The sequence below is a fragment of the Gossypium hirsutum genome, chromosome D12 (genome assembly GCF_007990345.1).
Source record: "Gossypium hirsutum isolate 1008001.06 chromosome D12, Gossypium_hirsutum_v2.1, whole genome shotgun sequence".
NCBI classification, from domain to species: Eukaryota; Viridiplantae; Streptophyta; class Magnoliopsida; order Malvales; family Malvaceae; genus Gossypium; species Gossypium hirsutum.
The window spans coordinates 9574268-9590975 of record NC_053448.1 but is presented as its reverse complement, the minus strand read 5'-3'; the positions used below and the strand labels follow the sequence as shown (position 1 = coordinate 9590975).

General features: G+C 30.2%; 1 protein-coding gene across 1 annotated transcript; it reads right to left on the bottom strand.

Annotated features, from left to right (window-relative positions):
• Positions 1–10023: 10023 nt before the first annotated feature.
• On the bottom strand, positions 10024–16448 carry LOC107917157 (zinc finger CCCH domain-containing protein 14). Its single transcript, XM_016846536.2, has 2 exons — positions 15507–16448; positions 10024–10646 (listed from the first exon to the last, which is right to left on the bottom strand). The coding sequence occupies exons 1-2, from the start codon at positions 16089–16091 to the stop codon at positions 10371–10373; spliced, it is 861 nt and encodes a 286-aa protein (XP_016702025.1). The 5' UTR covers positions 16092–16448; the 3' UTR covers positions 10024–10370.
• Positions 16449–16708: the final 260 nt, after the last annotated feature.

Below are 16708 nucleotides of genomic sequence, written 5' to 3'. Positions count from 1 at the left end.
CTCCTTCAATTTGGGATGAATAGATGTCACACTTTCGAGCAACTCACGTCGCGACGTTTCTTTTGAGCCTCAACTTCTCAATTTACACAGTTTGTGCAGTCACAATCTCATCCTCATTAATGTCACAACATTCAAGCTAAACATCTCCTAGCCTCCCAAAATAACAACTCACATAGTGATTGTGATCAATGTCAACTTGTGACATTGCCTTATTTTAGCAAATCTCTAATGTTTTACTTGCCATGGTCCTCCTAACTCTCTAACATAACCAAATTATGCATAACACAAGTATCACTTACTTCATAAAACTAGAATAGTGTTAAAACACTAAAAATGACATAAAAACGTAAGTAAAGCTAAATGTACCATATCTAAATACTAATAATTAGAAGGCTCAATTGCACTTAAAAACAAGCTAAAGTAAGCATGAATAGGCCCTAATTGCATATATTAAATTATAGTACATCAAAGCTCTCCTCTCCTCTATTTGAGAGCATCTATCTTTAGCTTTCTCTCTCTTTATATATTTTTACACCCCTTTAGGAAAAACCATCATTTAGTCTTACCATATCATATAGGGATGTTCTACCTCACCTCATTTCCACCATAAACATATCACTCTCTATATATTTTATTTCCAATTACTTTGCATACTTTGTTTGATAGTTGACTTGACAGTCAAAGTTTATCTTAGAGGACAATCTTCAACACCTTTTCATGTTTGTCTCCTCATTATAGGTGTCTGAATGAAGCTTGCTCTCATAGTCATTCGCAAGGGATCAAGCCACAACCAAGTAACATCGTTTGTTCAAGACTCTCTTCATGGGAGAAGACTATTCCTTGATATCATCATTCGTCTGAGACTCTCTTTAAAAAAAAGGCCATTCCATGATGTCATTAAATCTCATTTGTCTGAAGGCTTCCCGATGAAGGAAATGCACTCCTTGGCATAATCTCATATCTAATGTTTAACTAATACTAAGTGGTATTATGTGGTCTGATTGTAATACGAAAAGCCAACTTGTGTTAGTAGATGAACCAAAATATGTCCTTAGTCTAATCAGAAATGAGAAAACTGATTAAAAGACTAATATGTCATTTATCAAGTCCAATTAGGGAGATGTTTTATCTTGAGCATCTGAGCGAATGACTCTCAAAAGATAGAGACATAGGTGTAACTTACTAGATTGACAGTACATCAGATATGACACAAGTGTAATAGATCCTAGATTCATTTATGGGTTTATTCACTTGTGACGTTCATAATGTGGCATACCTTAATCCTGAGTGGATGATGAACTATGTATGCGTGACTCGTATAATTTGGTGTTAGTAAAAGCCAGAGTTCAAATAGATAACGAACTGAAAGTTAGTGCGTAAGGTATATGACTTCTGCAGTATGTAACATCATTCATAATTGTAGAATTCATAGCCCAACTAAAGGGTAAATGATATTCTCTCATCGACATTACATGATAGATGAAAAGTAAACGTGGCCATTGGTCGTTTGTCTTTGTGATAAATGACTTATTTACAATTTGATAGTAATTGACTTTTCATAAAGAAAGATGTAATGGTTACCATGAGATAAAATAGGATCATATTGAGAGAACATATTTATCCCAAAGAAATTAATGATATCCTATGAGGGTAACACACTAATGACAAGGTCATTGGATAATCATTGATTAAGTAGCTTTCGTAATGGTGTTTAATTAGGGAGAGTTCAATTACAATACTATAATGGAATGACTTCGTAACTAAATAATTTTTTAATTAATAGATGAAAAGTTGGAACTTAATTATTAATTTTTTGAGCCATAATTACATATGCTCAATTGGTCGCTCCGCTAGCTTGTTGAAACCAGAATTGAATTGCATGTAGAACCAAATGAACAAAATTGATGAAATTAGATAAATGAGTTGCATTCACAAATGAATGCATTTCTCATTGATTATAGAAATGACTTGAGAATTAAGTTTAAGGTTTTCAAATTATTATTTAATTAATTATAATTAAATAATTGAAGTTAAAAATAGAATTAAATTAATTAGTCATTACGAATCTACTAACTATAGAAATTAAATATTTCATCATAGATTCTTTTACGGTAAAGTCTTCATGACTTTAACAGAACTAGAATTGGATTGAGAAAATTATTTAATTGAGAAATTAATTTAGTTAATTTAATTTAATTAATATTTATTTTGGAAATAAAAAAAATATTGGGTTGGATTAAATTATGAACTGTTGGGTCAAAAGTCCAAGACGCACATATAATTGGACCCAATACATGAGAGACCTAATCTCCCTCATTTTGCATATAAGGGGTGACAACCCTAGTGTTTTTATCTAGGGTTTGCCCCCTCTCCTAGTTAAACTAGGGTTGGGCTAGGAGAGTGTTTTTCTATTAGATAAATTGTATCTGTGTTATACCTATTCAATTAAGATTCTCTTATCTCTCCTTAAAAATAGATGACACTGGTAGAGCTATTTACAAGTTTTTACACATAAGTTTTATATATTGTTATTCTGTCCGAAAGAAGTGAAAATTTATTTTTTTAGAATAAATTTTATGTTCTGGGAATAATAATTTTTACCAGTTTCTATTGAGAGAATTACTTTCCTACTGAAAGTAATAAATCAATTTTAGTTCTGTGTTTGGTTCTTATTGTTTGAGTCTACACTCGACACAATTTGAGGTACGAGGATAGCAAAGAAGGTCATTGGATTGAAAATCGGGAATGTTTCTGTAACACTCTAAATTTTTGGATTTTTTGAATGTATTTGTCATATAATTTGATTTGGAGTGTTGGTTAAGTACCCTAGAGTTTGTTTTAGGTCCTAAGTTCGATACCTTTGTATTGAACCTTTTATTTAATTTTGACTTTATGTTGAGCTTGAGCCTTAAGGCTTAGATTATTTTATTAGTTAGGTTGTGACAACAATGAGCTTGGTGGTACAGTGGTTAAGCATTTGGTTATCTCTTGGTCTTGAGTTCAAGTCTTGTTATGTGCAAGTGTGGAATTTTTTGGCTTAGGCTTTTTTATGGAGTTTGTTGTAAATTCTAAGTCTGGTGGGTGGTTTTGGATCAAACTAATCTTTTAAATATTTTATTTTATTTTATTAAAAGAAAATCCCGAAACTTTCTCTTTGGGAATCGTCAAAATCACCCTCCATTGTTAGTCTGCATGTTCTTTTCTTTCTTTCAATTTTGTTTCATATTTTATTTCTTTTCTTTTATTTCATTCATCCTTTTGCCAACATCCCCCCTTTTATTTTTCTATTGAATATTTGCAAATTCTTCTTTTGTTGCGTAAGTACACCATTCAGGCCTGTTGTGACCCTGGTTTTCGTTCATTCTTTTTTTTTGTAGTGGTCTTAATCATGTTGGTAAGTTGTGGGAAGGTTGACTCTTTTCTAAGTTGAGGTTTTGTTTTTCTAAGCGTAAATCTGTTGGTTAATGATTTCTTTTGATTGATTTGGTGTTGTGGTTTGTGATTGTGGTTAGGGGAAGAGCGTGTGGTGACAGACAATCCTCCAGCAAATTAAGTTTTTGGAGGAGTTGCTGTAAGTTACGGTAAATGTTCGTTATTAATTTAGGGACTGTTTTCTTGAGAGGAAAAGTGAATTTAAGTGGAAATATTTGTGCTAAATCGAAGTGTAAATGTTTGGTTTTGGTGTTGTTTGCAGGGTTCTAAGTGTTCGGTTGTATGTAGAGCAGCTTCAATATTAGGTGTGTGAAAAAAACCTTAAAACTCAATAGAAAAATGATAAATTGTCAAACAAGGGGATATTTTTGAAATTACCCAGTGCCACATGGCCGTGTGATAGACCGTGCCACACGGTCGTGTGTTTTTGCAGCCCATGTGGTTAGGCCGTCTGGAACGCATGGCCGTGTGAAATTTTGTAGGTTTTTGGGCCGTGTGGGCCACACGATTATATGGGCCCATTTGGACAATTTTTAGGCCCGATTGGGGGCCGTTTAAAAGACTCAAAATTTAGGTTCGTAGGCATCGTATAGGGCTGGAAAGCATAAGTTTAGTACGTAATTACATATGGATAAGCTTAAAAGTATGCTAGGTAGGATAATTTATAAATGAACCATAAGCTATGTTATGATCTACATGAATATATGTGTATATGCCTGTTATACGCTATGTGATATAAGTATGTATGATATATGATTATGATATGCATGTGCTTTCGGGGTGGGTTATGATATGACGAAGGAAGTGCTATATGGCAGCTTGTACTGCAATTATGGCGGCTAGACCACAAATTTATGTATAGTAGCTTAGCTGTAAATATATGAGTGGCACACCACCACATATTGGTGTGATTGGATGGATGAACTCTTGTAGTCCTATATGGTGTGATTGGTTGGACGAAGATGGTGTGTAGTTGAATGGGGTAAGATATGATATGTTATGCTATGTTTTGATTCGATATGATATGCTATGGTCAATCTCATATGTTATACTACTATTCGATATAACATGAAATGTTATGATATGATAAGATGCGATTTGTATAAATCTAGATATGTTATGAAATATTTGGAAAGATATGCTATGAAATGTTCTGTTACACGTTTATAAATGTACTTAAATTATGGGTCAACTCGTACATTGGGCTTAAACCACATGATCTGTATGCTTTGTTTTAGGTAATCCTCTGACCTAGGAATGGACAGTGACTCCAGAGCTCGGGTTTCACGATTTTAGATTATGCATTATGAACTTTTCTTTTTATTTGTTCATCATGGATACTTTGGACTGTTTTGGGTTTTTTATTCTTCTTATGGACTTTTTAATTTTTGGTTAGTTCGTTAGCATTATTTTGATATTTACTATGCAAAGGTTTTAAATGACTAAAAGTGTTTAACCTATGATAATTAAAAATGAATCACGATTTTATACACAAAAAGTTATAAGGTTTTTCGCTGCAAGACTAATTGAGGTTCTCCCAAAATGTTTACTATACAAAATTTTTCAAGTAAGTTGGTTTTGGTTTTAACAATACAATTAAGTTGTGATTTCGGAAATTGTTGTGTTTTCAAAAAAATTGTTCAATTAAAATTTCTGTTCATTGAAGCGGGTTTCCTTCTAAGCTAAACATTTGTTGTGGATTGAAGAACTTTCTCATCCGCAACAATTTTAATGGTTTAAGGTTTATTAGTTCATGCAACTGTTCGTTTTCAAACTTGAGTGCATCTTTAATCATTTCTCTTTACTTATTAATTTTATTTGCAAATAAAGAGATATTATATTTTTTCAACAAGTGTTTATTGTATTTGTAATTTTCTATCGAGATAATATGATATAGGTTGAAATTGCACTAACAAATTATGAATTAAAACAAAACCAATTAGGTTATAAGTATAATTTTATTAATTTTTTTAAATTATACCTAATTTAATTTTGAGTCACTTGTTCATGTCATTCTTAGTTCGAATCAATTTTCGATTCATATCAATTTTGAGTTCAAATCACTTTTAGGTTTGAGTTTAAATTGTTAGAATTATTACTTTTGATAGTAAAATTAAGTTGGATTGAGTTTTTAAGTAACAGACATTAGTATTTAAAGTTGAAGAAATGGAATAAAACTGCTAGTTTTTAGTGTTTGCTATTTTTAGGAGTTTTGTTATTTAAATTTATTTTTGATGCTTAAGTTTAGGAACATATTGTTAGTGAGTTGTTGTTTTCACTTAGTATAAATTGTGAACCTTATTGAATAATATTCATCAGTTCAATTTTATTTTCTGATAAAATACCAAAAATTGGTAATCAAAGCTTTTTTCTTAAAGGTCATGTGTTAGTGTTTGCTGCTCTATGGAAGCTGAAATTAATTTCTTTTCGATTATGCTGCCTATATTTTATGGAGATAATTATCAGGTTTGGGCAGTGCGAATGGAGACTTACATGGAGGTTATAGATCTTTGGGAAGTAGTGGAAGAAGACTACGAGATTCTTACATTGCCTACCAACCCCATCGTGGCACAGATCAAAACACAAAAAGAAAAAAAGACAAGGAAATAAAAGGAAAAAACCTGTTTATTTGTTGCAGTTTCACCAACTATTTTCACACGAATTATGTCTCTAAAGTCAGGAAAGGAGATATAGGATTATCTCAAGACTGAGTACGAGGGAGATAAGAGAATTCGTAGGATGCAAGTGTTGAATCTTATACGTGATTTTGAACTGCAGAAGATGAAAGAGACTGAGACAGTCAATGAGTATTCTGAAAGGCTTCTTAACATAGCCAATAAGGTCAGGCTGCTAGGTTCATCTCTAGTAGATTCAAGGATTGTGGAGAAAATCCTTGTAATAGTACCTGAAAGGTTTGAGGCTACCATCGCCATCTTAGAGAACATGAAGGATATGTCAAAGATTACTTTGACGGAACTCTTAAGTGCTTTACAAGCATTAGAGCAAAAGCGTGTAATGAGGCAATAAGGGGCTGTCGAAGGTGCTCTACCAGTTAAGCATCAAGATGATGGAAAGAACAGGAGGCTAAAGAACAAAAAGATTCATGCTGCGAATGGAGAAAGCTCTGCATTTGGGAACAAAAGTAAAATTAGAAATAGAAGATCAGGAGTAAAAAATGATTATCCTCTATGTCAACATTGTGGCAAGAAAGGTCACCCTCTTTTCAAGTGCTGGAGAAGACCAGATGCAAAATGCAACAAGTGTAACCAAATGGGACATTAAGTTGTTATTTATAAGTACAAAAATCAGCAACAAGGAGATGAAGCATAAGTAGCAGATCAAGAAGAATAATATCAGCTTTTTGTTGCAACTTGTTTCACTAGTCGCGAAACAAATGAAAGCTGGCTCGTTAACGGTGGTTGCACTAGTCATTTGACACATGATAAAGAGTTGTTCAAAGAACTGAAGAGTACTGAGTCCAAGAAGGTCAGAATTGGGAACGATGACTACATTGCAGTCAAATGAAAGGGTACTAGAGCCATTACAAGCTATTCAGGTACCAAGTTCATTACTGATGTTTTATATGTATCTAATATTGATCAAAACCTGCTTAGTGTTGGTCAATTAGTAGAGAAAGGATTCAAAGTGAAGTTCATGAAAAAGGCATGTGTGATAGAGGATGCTATAGGACAGAAGATGTTTGAAGTTAAGATGGTAGGAATGGAGTTTTTCCCTCAATCCAGTGCAAGAGGAGCAATCAACTTTTCTAATCAAAGAAAGCCTCGCAATGTTGTGGCACAAAAGGCTCAGACACTATCACCATTAGGGGATACTGCAGATGAAGTCTAAAAGGATGACAATTGATCTTCCGGAACTTGTTGATTACATACCAACATGTAAAGCTTGTCAATTTGGAAAACAAAAAAGAAAGTCATTTCCCAAGACAGCATGGAGAGACACTTGTAAGTTTCAATTGATTTACATAGAAATTTCTGGACATTAAAGAACTCCTTTATTAGTAGGTAGTCGGTATTATGTTGCTTTTATTAATGATTTTACAAGAATGTGTTGGATTTTCTTCTTAAAATTCAAATCAGAAATGGCTAGAGTATCCTAGAAATTCAAGAAGACTGTGGAAAATCAAAGTGGCAACCACATTCAAATATTGAGGTCCGATAATGGCAAGGAGTATGCATCAAAAAATTTCAATGCATATTATAAAGATAGCATTGAGCATTAGTTAGCAACTCCCTATACTCTGCAACAAAATAGATTTAATGAGAGGCAAAATAAATACATCTTAGACATGACTAGATGTTTGTTGCATGAGAAAAAATTATCCAAAAAGTTCTGGGTAGAAGTAGCTCATACCATGGTTTTTCTGCAGATAGTTTGCCCACAAAAGCAGTCAAGGATCAAACACCATATAGGGCATGGTATGGTCATAAACCATCTTTAAATTTTCTCAAAATATTTGGTTGTTTGTGTTTCACTCACGTTCCACAGATCAAGAGAGACAAGTTAGGCAAAAAAGCACTTCCATGAGTCTTTATCGGCTATAACACTATTCTAAAAGCTTATAAAATTTTCCAATCGCAGTCTGAGAAAAATTTTATAAGTAAAGATGTTCATTTCGTGGAAGATGAAAAGTGGAACTGGGATGAGAAAAGTGGCCAAAGCACAACAGATCTAAAGCTTAATTTTCCTGTTTCAACCACAGATAAAGATGAAAATTGGCTAAATGAGTTGGTGGATGATGCTCCAACAAGGGGTACTAGGTTGCTCAATGACATTTATACAAAATGTAATATAATTGTATGTGAACCTGTAGATTTTGTCACAACAATGAAGGACATAAAATGGGTGGCTGCAATGAATGAGGAGTTGTCCATGATTGAGAAAAACAAAACATGGGAGTTGGTTGATTGACCCCATGATAGGAAGGTGATTGGATTCAAGTGGGTGTATAGAACCAAGCTTAATGCTGATGGCTCAATCAACAAGCACAAAGTAAGACTTGTGGTCAAAGGCTATGCACAAGTTTTTGGTGTGGACTATTCAGACACCTTCGCACCAGTTGCTCGTTTGGACACCATAAGACTCTTACTTGCTGTAGCTACTCAAATAAATTGGAGAGTGTATCAGCTTGATGTAAAATCAGCTTTTCTAAATGGCACTTTGCAGGAAGAAATTTACGTTGAACAGCCTGAAGTTTTTGTGAATAAATGAGAGGAAGATAAGGTGTTTCTTCTCAATAAGGCTCTTTATGGGCTGAAACAAGCTCCAAGAGCTTGGTACAGTAAGATAGATGATCATTTGCTGAGCTTGGGTTTTGAAAAAAAATCTGTCTAAGACCACTCTTTATGTCAAACGTTAGAATAATGATATTTTCATAGTCTCTCTTTATTCTGATGATCTCTTGCTAATGGGAAATGATGCATTGTTGCTTGAGGAATTCAAGCAGGAGATGATGAAGGTTTTTGAGATGACAAATCTCGGATTGATGTCATTTTTTCTTGGAATGGAAATTAAACAAGCTAAGCATGAAGTATTCATCTGCCTGAAATAATATGTCAAGGAAATTTTGAAGAAATTCAAACTTGAAAAATACCAAGAAGTGAGTACTCTTATGAATCAAAAGGAAAAGTTGTGTAAAGAAGATGGCGCTAATAAAGTTGATGATGGATATATTAGAAGTTTGACTGGTTGCTTAATGTATCTTACAGCAACACATGCTGATATTTTAAATGATGCATTGTGCCAGTGAATTGCATCTCAAGGCTGCCAAGAGAGTAGTTCGTTATATCAAAGGCACGAGTACTTTCGGTGTTAAATTCACAAGAAGCAAGGAGTTCAAGCTTGTTGGCTTTTTTGATAGTGATTGGGGAGGTTCCATTTATGACATGAGGAGTACATCAGGCTATTGTTTTACTTTTGGATCTAGTGTCTTCTCATAGAGCTCGAAGAAGCAAGAAATTGTGGCTAAATCCATTACTAAAGCAAAATTTGTTACTGCAGCAGCCGCTGTTAATCAAGCTTTGTGGTTGAGAAAGTTATTAAGTGATCTTAACCTTGAACAGAAGGAAAGCACAAAGATTTTCGTTGATAATCAAGCTGCCATTGCAATTTCTCACAATCTAGTATTGAATTCATGGGAAGACTAAGCATTTCAACATTAAGCTTTTCTTTTTGAAGGAAGAACAAAAAGAAGGTAACATTATACTGGTTCATTGCAAAACAGAGGAGCAGGTTGTAGATATCTTCACCAAGCTACTCCCAGTAAGCAAATTTGAAGTTTTGATAACAACACTTGGTTTTTGCAGCTTCTAAAGCAAGGATTGTTAGTTGATGTGTTTAGGACTACTATTTTTAGTGTTTGCTATTTTTAATGTTTGCTATTTTTAGGAGTTTTGTTATTTGAATTTATGTTTGATGCTTAAGTTTAGGAACATATTGTTAGCGAGTTGTTGTTTTCACTTAGTATAAATTGTGAACCTTGTTGAATAATATTCATCAGTTCAGTTTTCTTTTTTGATAATATATCAACAAAAACTATTTAAATTAATTTCAATTATGTAATAGATAAATAAATAAAAACAGAAGAAATGTTTATTTATTTATTTTGCATTTGATGCATTTAGCAATTATCATTTCCTCTTGTAAACAATTCTCCAACATAGTCCAATTAATAAAGCAGATAATATCTCCCCAAAAAAAAGAGCAAATTAAATCACATAAATTCTTCCTTCAAATTTAAAAAATAAATCACATAAATTCATTAAGTAAATCTCTTTTACGAGGAAAAATTATTCTCATAATTATGACCTTGAACAGAATGAGTTTCCCGCAGATATTTCTGATATTATTAGAATCAATTTATTCACATTTCTCTGTTTAAGCCAAATAATTGGTATTAAGCCGGAATTTAGTGGTGGTTGTTATTCGGTAAGAGAGTGACGGAAGTGGCACCTGTGACCGTAGGGACAGATCTGACCAGCGAGGACCATTCGGCAAGCCTGGGTCTTGTACCTTGGATGCCTAATAACAGGGCGTAACTCGGTGATGCCATGGGCAAATTGGCAATGCTCACCGTAAGGACATGACCCTATCTCTTCCCATTTATCACACAGTTCTGTCTTAGCCATTCCTTGATTGTATACATTCAATTCAATCGCCTTTTCTCTCCTCCACTCAGATGACACTTGCACCCCAAGCTGTAGATTTGCTGAGTTATTATTTATTTTCTTCATAAGGCCATGGTGTTTGCATGGCTAATGTAAAAGAATAATAAGGTAAAAGTATTATGGATTAATCTGTATTAAGAATTAAATTGCATTTTATTTTTTTATTTAAAAAATAGATAAATTAGTCTCTGTACGTTAGATCAAAAAGTAAACCGACTCTTCTGCTAAAATTTTTATCTATTTCTATTATTAAAAACTGGTTCATATATATTAGCATAAGGTAGACGTATCACGCTCATATCACTGTCTGATTATTCCGTCAATTACGCCAATTTTTAATAGTATAAATTGATAAAATTTTTAATAGAAAGAATCAATTTACTTTTTAAACTAACATATGAAAATTAATTTACTCATTTTTTATATAAAAATACAAATGTAACTTAACTTTTAATACAAAAACCTTCGTAATACTTTTACTAAATAATAATACAAAAACTTAATAGTATTCAAATAAACAAATAAGTTACATGATGTTTTTGACAATATTTTAAAATTCATTTATATTGTTAGAAATGTATATACGCATTAAAGTTGGTGAAAAGAATAAAAAAATTTGAATTGTCTTTTAAGGAAATATTAATATATATATATACATATATTTGAGAAATCGAGTTTTTTTTTTAAGGGAGTATAGATTTTGTTCCCTTTAAAAAATTCTATAAAATGAAAGATCTAAATACTTTTATTGTAGTATAAGTATCAATATTATATATTAAGTATGAATTGGTGTCACTAATTAACTAAGCACTAAGCACCAATGATCAGTTACGTGATGGTGAAAATATCCTTACTTTACGAAGTAAATTATATTATTTTGATGATATTTTTTTTTCATTTTATATAGAAAAATATACACATAATAAAATTTAAATTCAGGCCTTTACAGTTTCCAACATCTATACTTTACCATTAAACTAAAGTCTTATTTATTATTTATAAATATATTTGTTACATGATTTTGTTTCCTACATCATGGGTATACCATAATCTAATTTAACTTATATTTTTTACTTTTTCTTTTCAATTGAATTTTTGTAATTTGACGCGGCATTAATTCAATCAAATAAATTTACCAACAAACTTAATATGTAAACGATATATATATATATATATATATTCTACATGGATCATTATTTATGATCTATATCTATAATTTATAAGTTATATAAAATATTGATTTGGAAAAACTTTTGAACTGGTTAATATAACTTTTAGTTGTTTATTATATCATTAAAGTTTTCATTTTAAATATTTTTACTATTGATAAGATTTATCAAATTTATAGTTTTAATATTACTAAAATAGTTGGTTAAAAATATTTACTCTATCATACTTATAAATAAGAATTTATATTTTATAAATGAATTTATATAATAAATAAAAAATCAAATTTTATATTAATATATTTATATTTAAATTATTATTTTTTATTAATAAAAAGTAAAAAATTATATTAATTTTTTTTAAATAGAACATTTTAATTATTTATATAATAAGTAATTTTATATTTCATATATAAATTTTTATATATATTATATTTATATGAACTATATGTTATCTATAAATTATTATCATCAACTTATTAACTATTAAGAAAAAAATTTGAATATCGAATAATTTAATTTATAACATATCCATTTTTACAGCCTTTTACAAATGCTATAATAATCATGATTAGCAGTATATTTTCATTATCAAAATAATTTATATATGTTAATTTAATTACAAAAGTAAAATTATATTGTATATTGAATATGGTAAAAATTATAGGCGAATCTAGGGGATAGTAGGGGCCTAGTCCCCCTAAAATGGAAAAATGTTATTTAAGTACTTTATAAATTTTTAAAATTTTAAATTAGTAAAGGTAAAATTACACTTTGGCCCCCTTAAAATTATAAAAATTTGATTTAATCTTTTAAAAATTATAAAGATATAAACTTAAAAATTAAAATTTCATTTTGTCCCTAAAAAATTTTCTGACTTCACCCTGGTAAAAACGATTTAATTAAATTTTTACTATCGTAATATTTGCAAGGTTAAGTATATTTTTATTATATTTCACACCCTCTACATAATAGTTATCTTTAAAAAAAAAGAAAGAATAGTTATTGATAAAAGCCGGCTGTGTTTTAAAGACTAAAGTAGTATGTAATCTTTGTAAAATGAATATAAACATTAAAAATATATAAATACCTTAATATATTATTATTTAGTGGATGATTTATTGATTCTATTGTATTTTTCTTGGTTGAATATAATTTGACTTATTCAGCGCTAAACTTAATCATATATTTTTTTTATTAGTATAGATAAATAAATATGGGTGGAGAAATAAAAAAAAATTATAAATACAAAAGTACTTCAAGTTGTATTCTATTGGTTAGGTGAATATCTATTTTAGGAATAGTATAAGTTCGAATTCTCGTTGTACCAAAAAGAATTATGGATATAACTAAAAAAAGACTTGTTTATAGGTTGGCTACCTGGCCAAGCCAAAAGGTTCACCCAAAATTTATAGTAATATATAATGTAAACATTTTAAAAAATGTTAAGATGGTTATATATAAAATTTTAATAAATAAAATTTTTATAAAAGTATTAAATTTTAAATTAAAAATAATATATATTTAAAAAAAAGTTAAGGGTGAGCCTAAAATGAACTTAGGTTAGGCATTTTACAAATATGAAAGAGTTTGGGCAAATTTTAGATTCATATTTCGAGTAGGGCTGGACTTGCGCAAATATAAAGTATACTAATATCATGCTTAAGTCTAACTCGACCTATTCCAAACCCTCCGATCGATCCATGAGCATCTCTAACTAAAAATAAATATATAAAAAAATCCTTTTTGCGAATATTTAATTTAATTTGCAACATTCATTTTTTTTAAAATTTAATACAATTAATCTATACAATTATATATAAAAGGAAGGCCTTAATGGACACTTGTCCATTGTTTTATATATATATATATAAAACAATAATCTCTCTATCTTTTATATTATAGTAATGGTTAAATTTTAATTTGACACTTATATTTCGTTTAAATTTAATATTTAATTTATATAATTTAATTTTGACATTGTTTGGTGCCTCAACTTTTATAACATCATTAGTTAATTTAAATATTCTATTCTAATTAAAATGATGTGGTGAACTTTTAAGAATTATTAGCACCATTAAAATTTTGTATTAAATTCAGGTCTATTATATTTTTTTGTTATATGGATACCTAAATTTTTAAATTTAAAAAATAAGGGACTAAATTCTTTAAAATAAAAGTATGAAAATTAAATTCCAAATTATAATCTTTAAATTTTTACTCTAGGATTTAATAAAAAATTAAATAATTAATCCAACGCAAAGTATGAGTGAATATCATATTAGTTATACTATCACTATGCTAATCTAAAAATTTAACTATGAATAAGATAATTATTTATATTAAAAATATGGCAAGCCTTCTATGTGAGTAAAAACTAAAAATTAGAAATACATGGAAAAAAGTTAGTCCTATTTATTAAAAAAAGGTAAATTATATTAGTAGTCAATCAATTATGGTTTTTTTTAATCACTTAACTATAAAAAATTACAAAATGGTCACTCAACTATTCAATTTTGTCTTTTTGGTCACCTAAATATCTAAAATATTTGAGTGTTTTCATTTTCACGTTAGTTTGATGGTGACCAAAAAAAGATAAAATTGAATAGTTGAGTAACCAAAAAAGAAATTTATTAATAGTTGGGTGACCATTTTGTAATTATTCATAATTGGGTGATAAAAAATGAAAGAAACCAAAGTTGAGTGACCTCCACCATAATTTACCCTTAAAAAAGTAGGAAGCTAGAAAAAAATGATTTTTTTTTGCAAAGGGTTAATTTTAATTTAAAATTAATAAAATTCATATATATATATATCTTTATAGTTATATATTTTTGTTCCAGAATTTGAGTTTTTATTTTATTTTATTCATTAACTTACTACTCATATCAAATTCAATAAATTTTTTAAAGTTTAATCTAAATTTATATAATTTATACTATTATTTAACCCCTAATTGAGTTGGTGCACGAGTCAATTGAACAACAATACAGTTAAAAAATTACTAAACTATCCTTACATATTTTGAAATAAGTTATATTTTCAATAAAACCGGAATAAAATTTACATATGTTGAAATTTGAACTCATACCACCAATATTTATAAAATGTTTTCTTTACAATTTCAATCAAAGATTTATTTTGATATTTTTATACATTTCGATGGTATTAGACAAATTTTCACTTACATTATTTGCATATATTAATAATGCCGTTAATTGAGATAGTGTCACAAATCAACTTGATATCAACTCAAGAAAAATGACAATATTATGATGAAAAATAGAGTACATTTAAAGTTCTTAATTTGATGTATTTACTTATTTAAAATTTCTTTTACTCACAATTTAAATTAATTTTTATTTTAATTAATTTCATACTTATGTTATTATTAGTAGTTTATTTTTAAACACACTCTTTTGTTCTAAATATATAATTTCTACATGAATTCATATATGATAGATTTTTTTTGTATATATTTAAATTATTGAAAAAAAAAACTAAGTTACATCAATGTAATTGGAAAAAATTACAGATATAATCACTTTTTAAAATATAAAATCAAAATCATTTTATTTTTATATGTAAAAAAAAATTATTCATATTTTATTTCGAAAATAGTATCCATGTTTTTTTAATGTATTGTGTATATATATAAAATTGTCAACTTGATCATTTCTCTCGCTGGCAGGAAATGAAAAAAAAAAAAACACAATTAACTCACCAACGGATTAACGACTCGCTGCTGGTTTCTCGGACCTTGTTGGTGGTTGAGCTTAAGATAATTACTAGACCTCACCGAAACGCTCTTCGGCAGTTCTTTGCGTTGCAGGTTCCGGTTATTCATGACAGCCATGGACGAGAGATTCAAGAGCTTCATCAACTCATTGTTGGCCACGAGAAGATCGCTATTTTCTCTACGTAGCGTCTCAATGTCTCTATTGAGAGCTTGGAGACGAGCAAAGCAAATGTTATAGTGGTCGCAAAGTTGGTCGTACTCGAGGACGAGACGAGCTTGCTTGAGGCGGTGTTTGGTGGCTATGGCGTCGGATGTGAGGTTGAGATTAAGGTGGGAGTCATTGGATGAAGAGGAAGAGCAAGAGGAAGGCGAGAGGGGAAGGGAATGAGGTGGGAATATGAAGTTGTACATTGAAGAGAAGTCGGCTGCTATATCTTGATGGCACTGTTGGTGGTTGGTTTGAAATGGCGGTGGTGATACATAGTTTTGGTCGTAGATGGGGGCACATGAGGTGGCTGTGGCGGCGAAAATGGTGTCTTGACCAGAAGATAAAGATGTTATTTTCTCCATGATGAATATCGTGCTGCACTAGGTAAAATCAAGACCGAGCATCAAAGTAGAAAATAAATTAGACCATGTATAGAAACAAAGATGAAATCATTTTTATATTATAAGGTCTAGTTTCTAAACCCAAATTTTGTACCTAGGAATTTTCCAATTTAGAAGGAGGAAGGATTGAAAAATCCCATTAAGGAATCTTGAATAAATAGTAAAAAAAAAAGCCAAAGGGGATGTGGAACAGTTGGCGTAGAAGGAAGAATAGGGTGAGAAAAAGGGGATAAAATATAGAGATCTTTATATGGGAAGAGAAAGTGTTTGGTTGGGGAGAATGTTTTGGCGTAGTATGAAAGAATGTGAGTTGGAGAAGAGATTGGTTAAGAGGGGATTTTGTTTCCTTATTTTTGCTTACTATCATTGAGTTAGCTAAGATTAAGAGAGATGCTTTTTTGAATGCCATTTTTTAAGTAAGGTTAATAATTATCATTGTTTTGTTGCTTCTATTTCACAGCTTTAACTAACCATGGCCCCCCTCGTCAATCAACATATATATATGTTGCCTAATATCTTATTCTATAATCAACAACCACTACCACTACCACTAGTCTATTCTAACTTTATATTTGGAT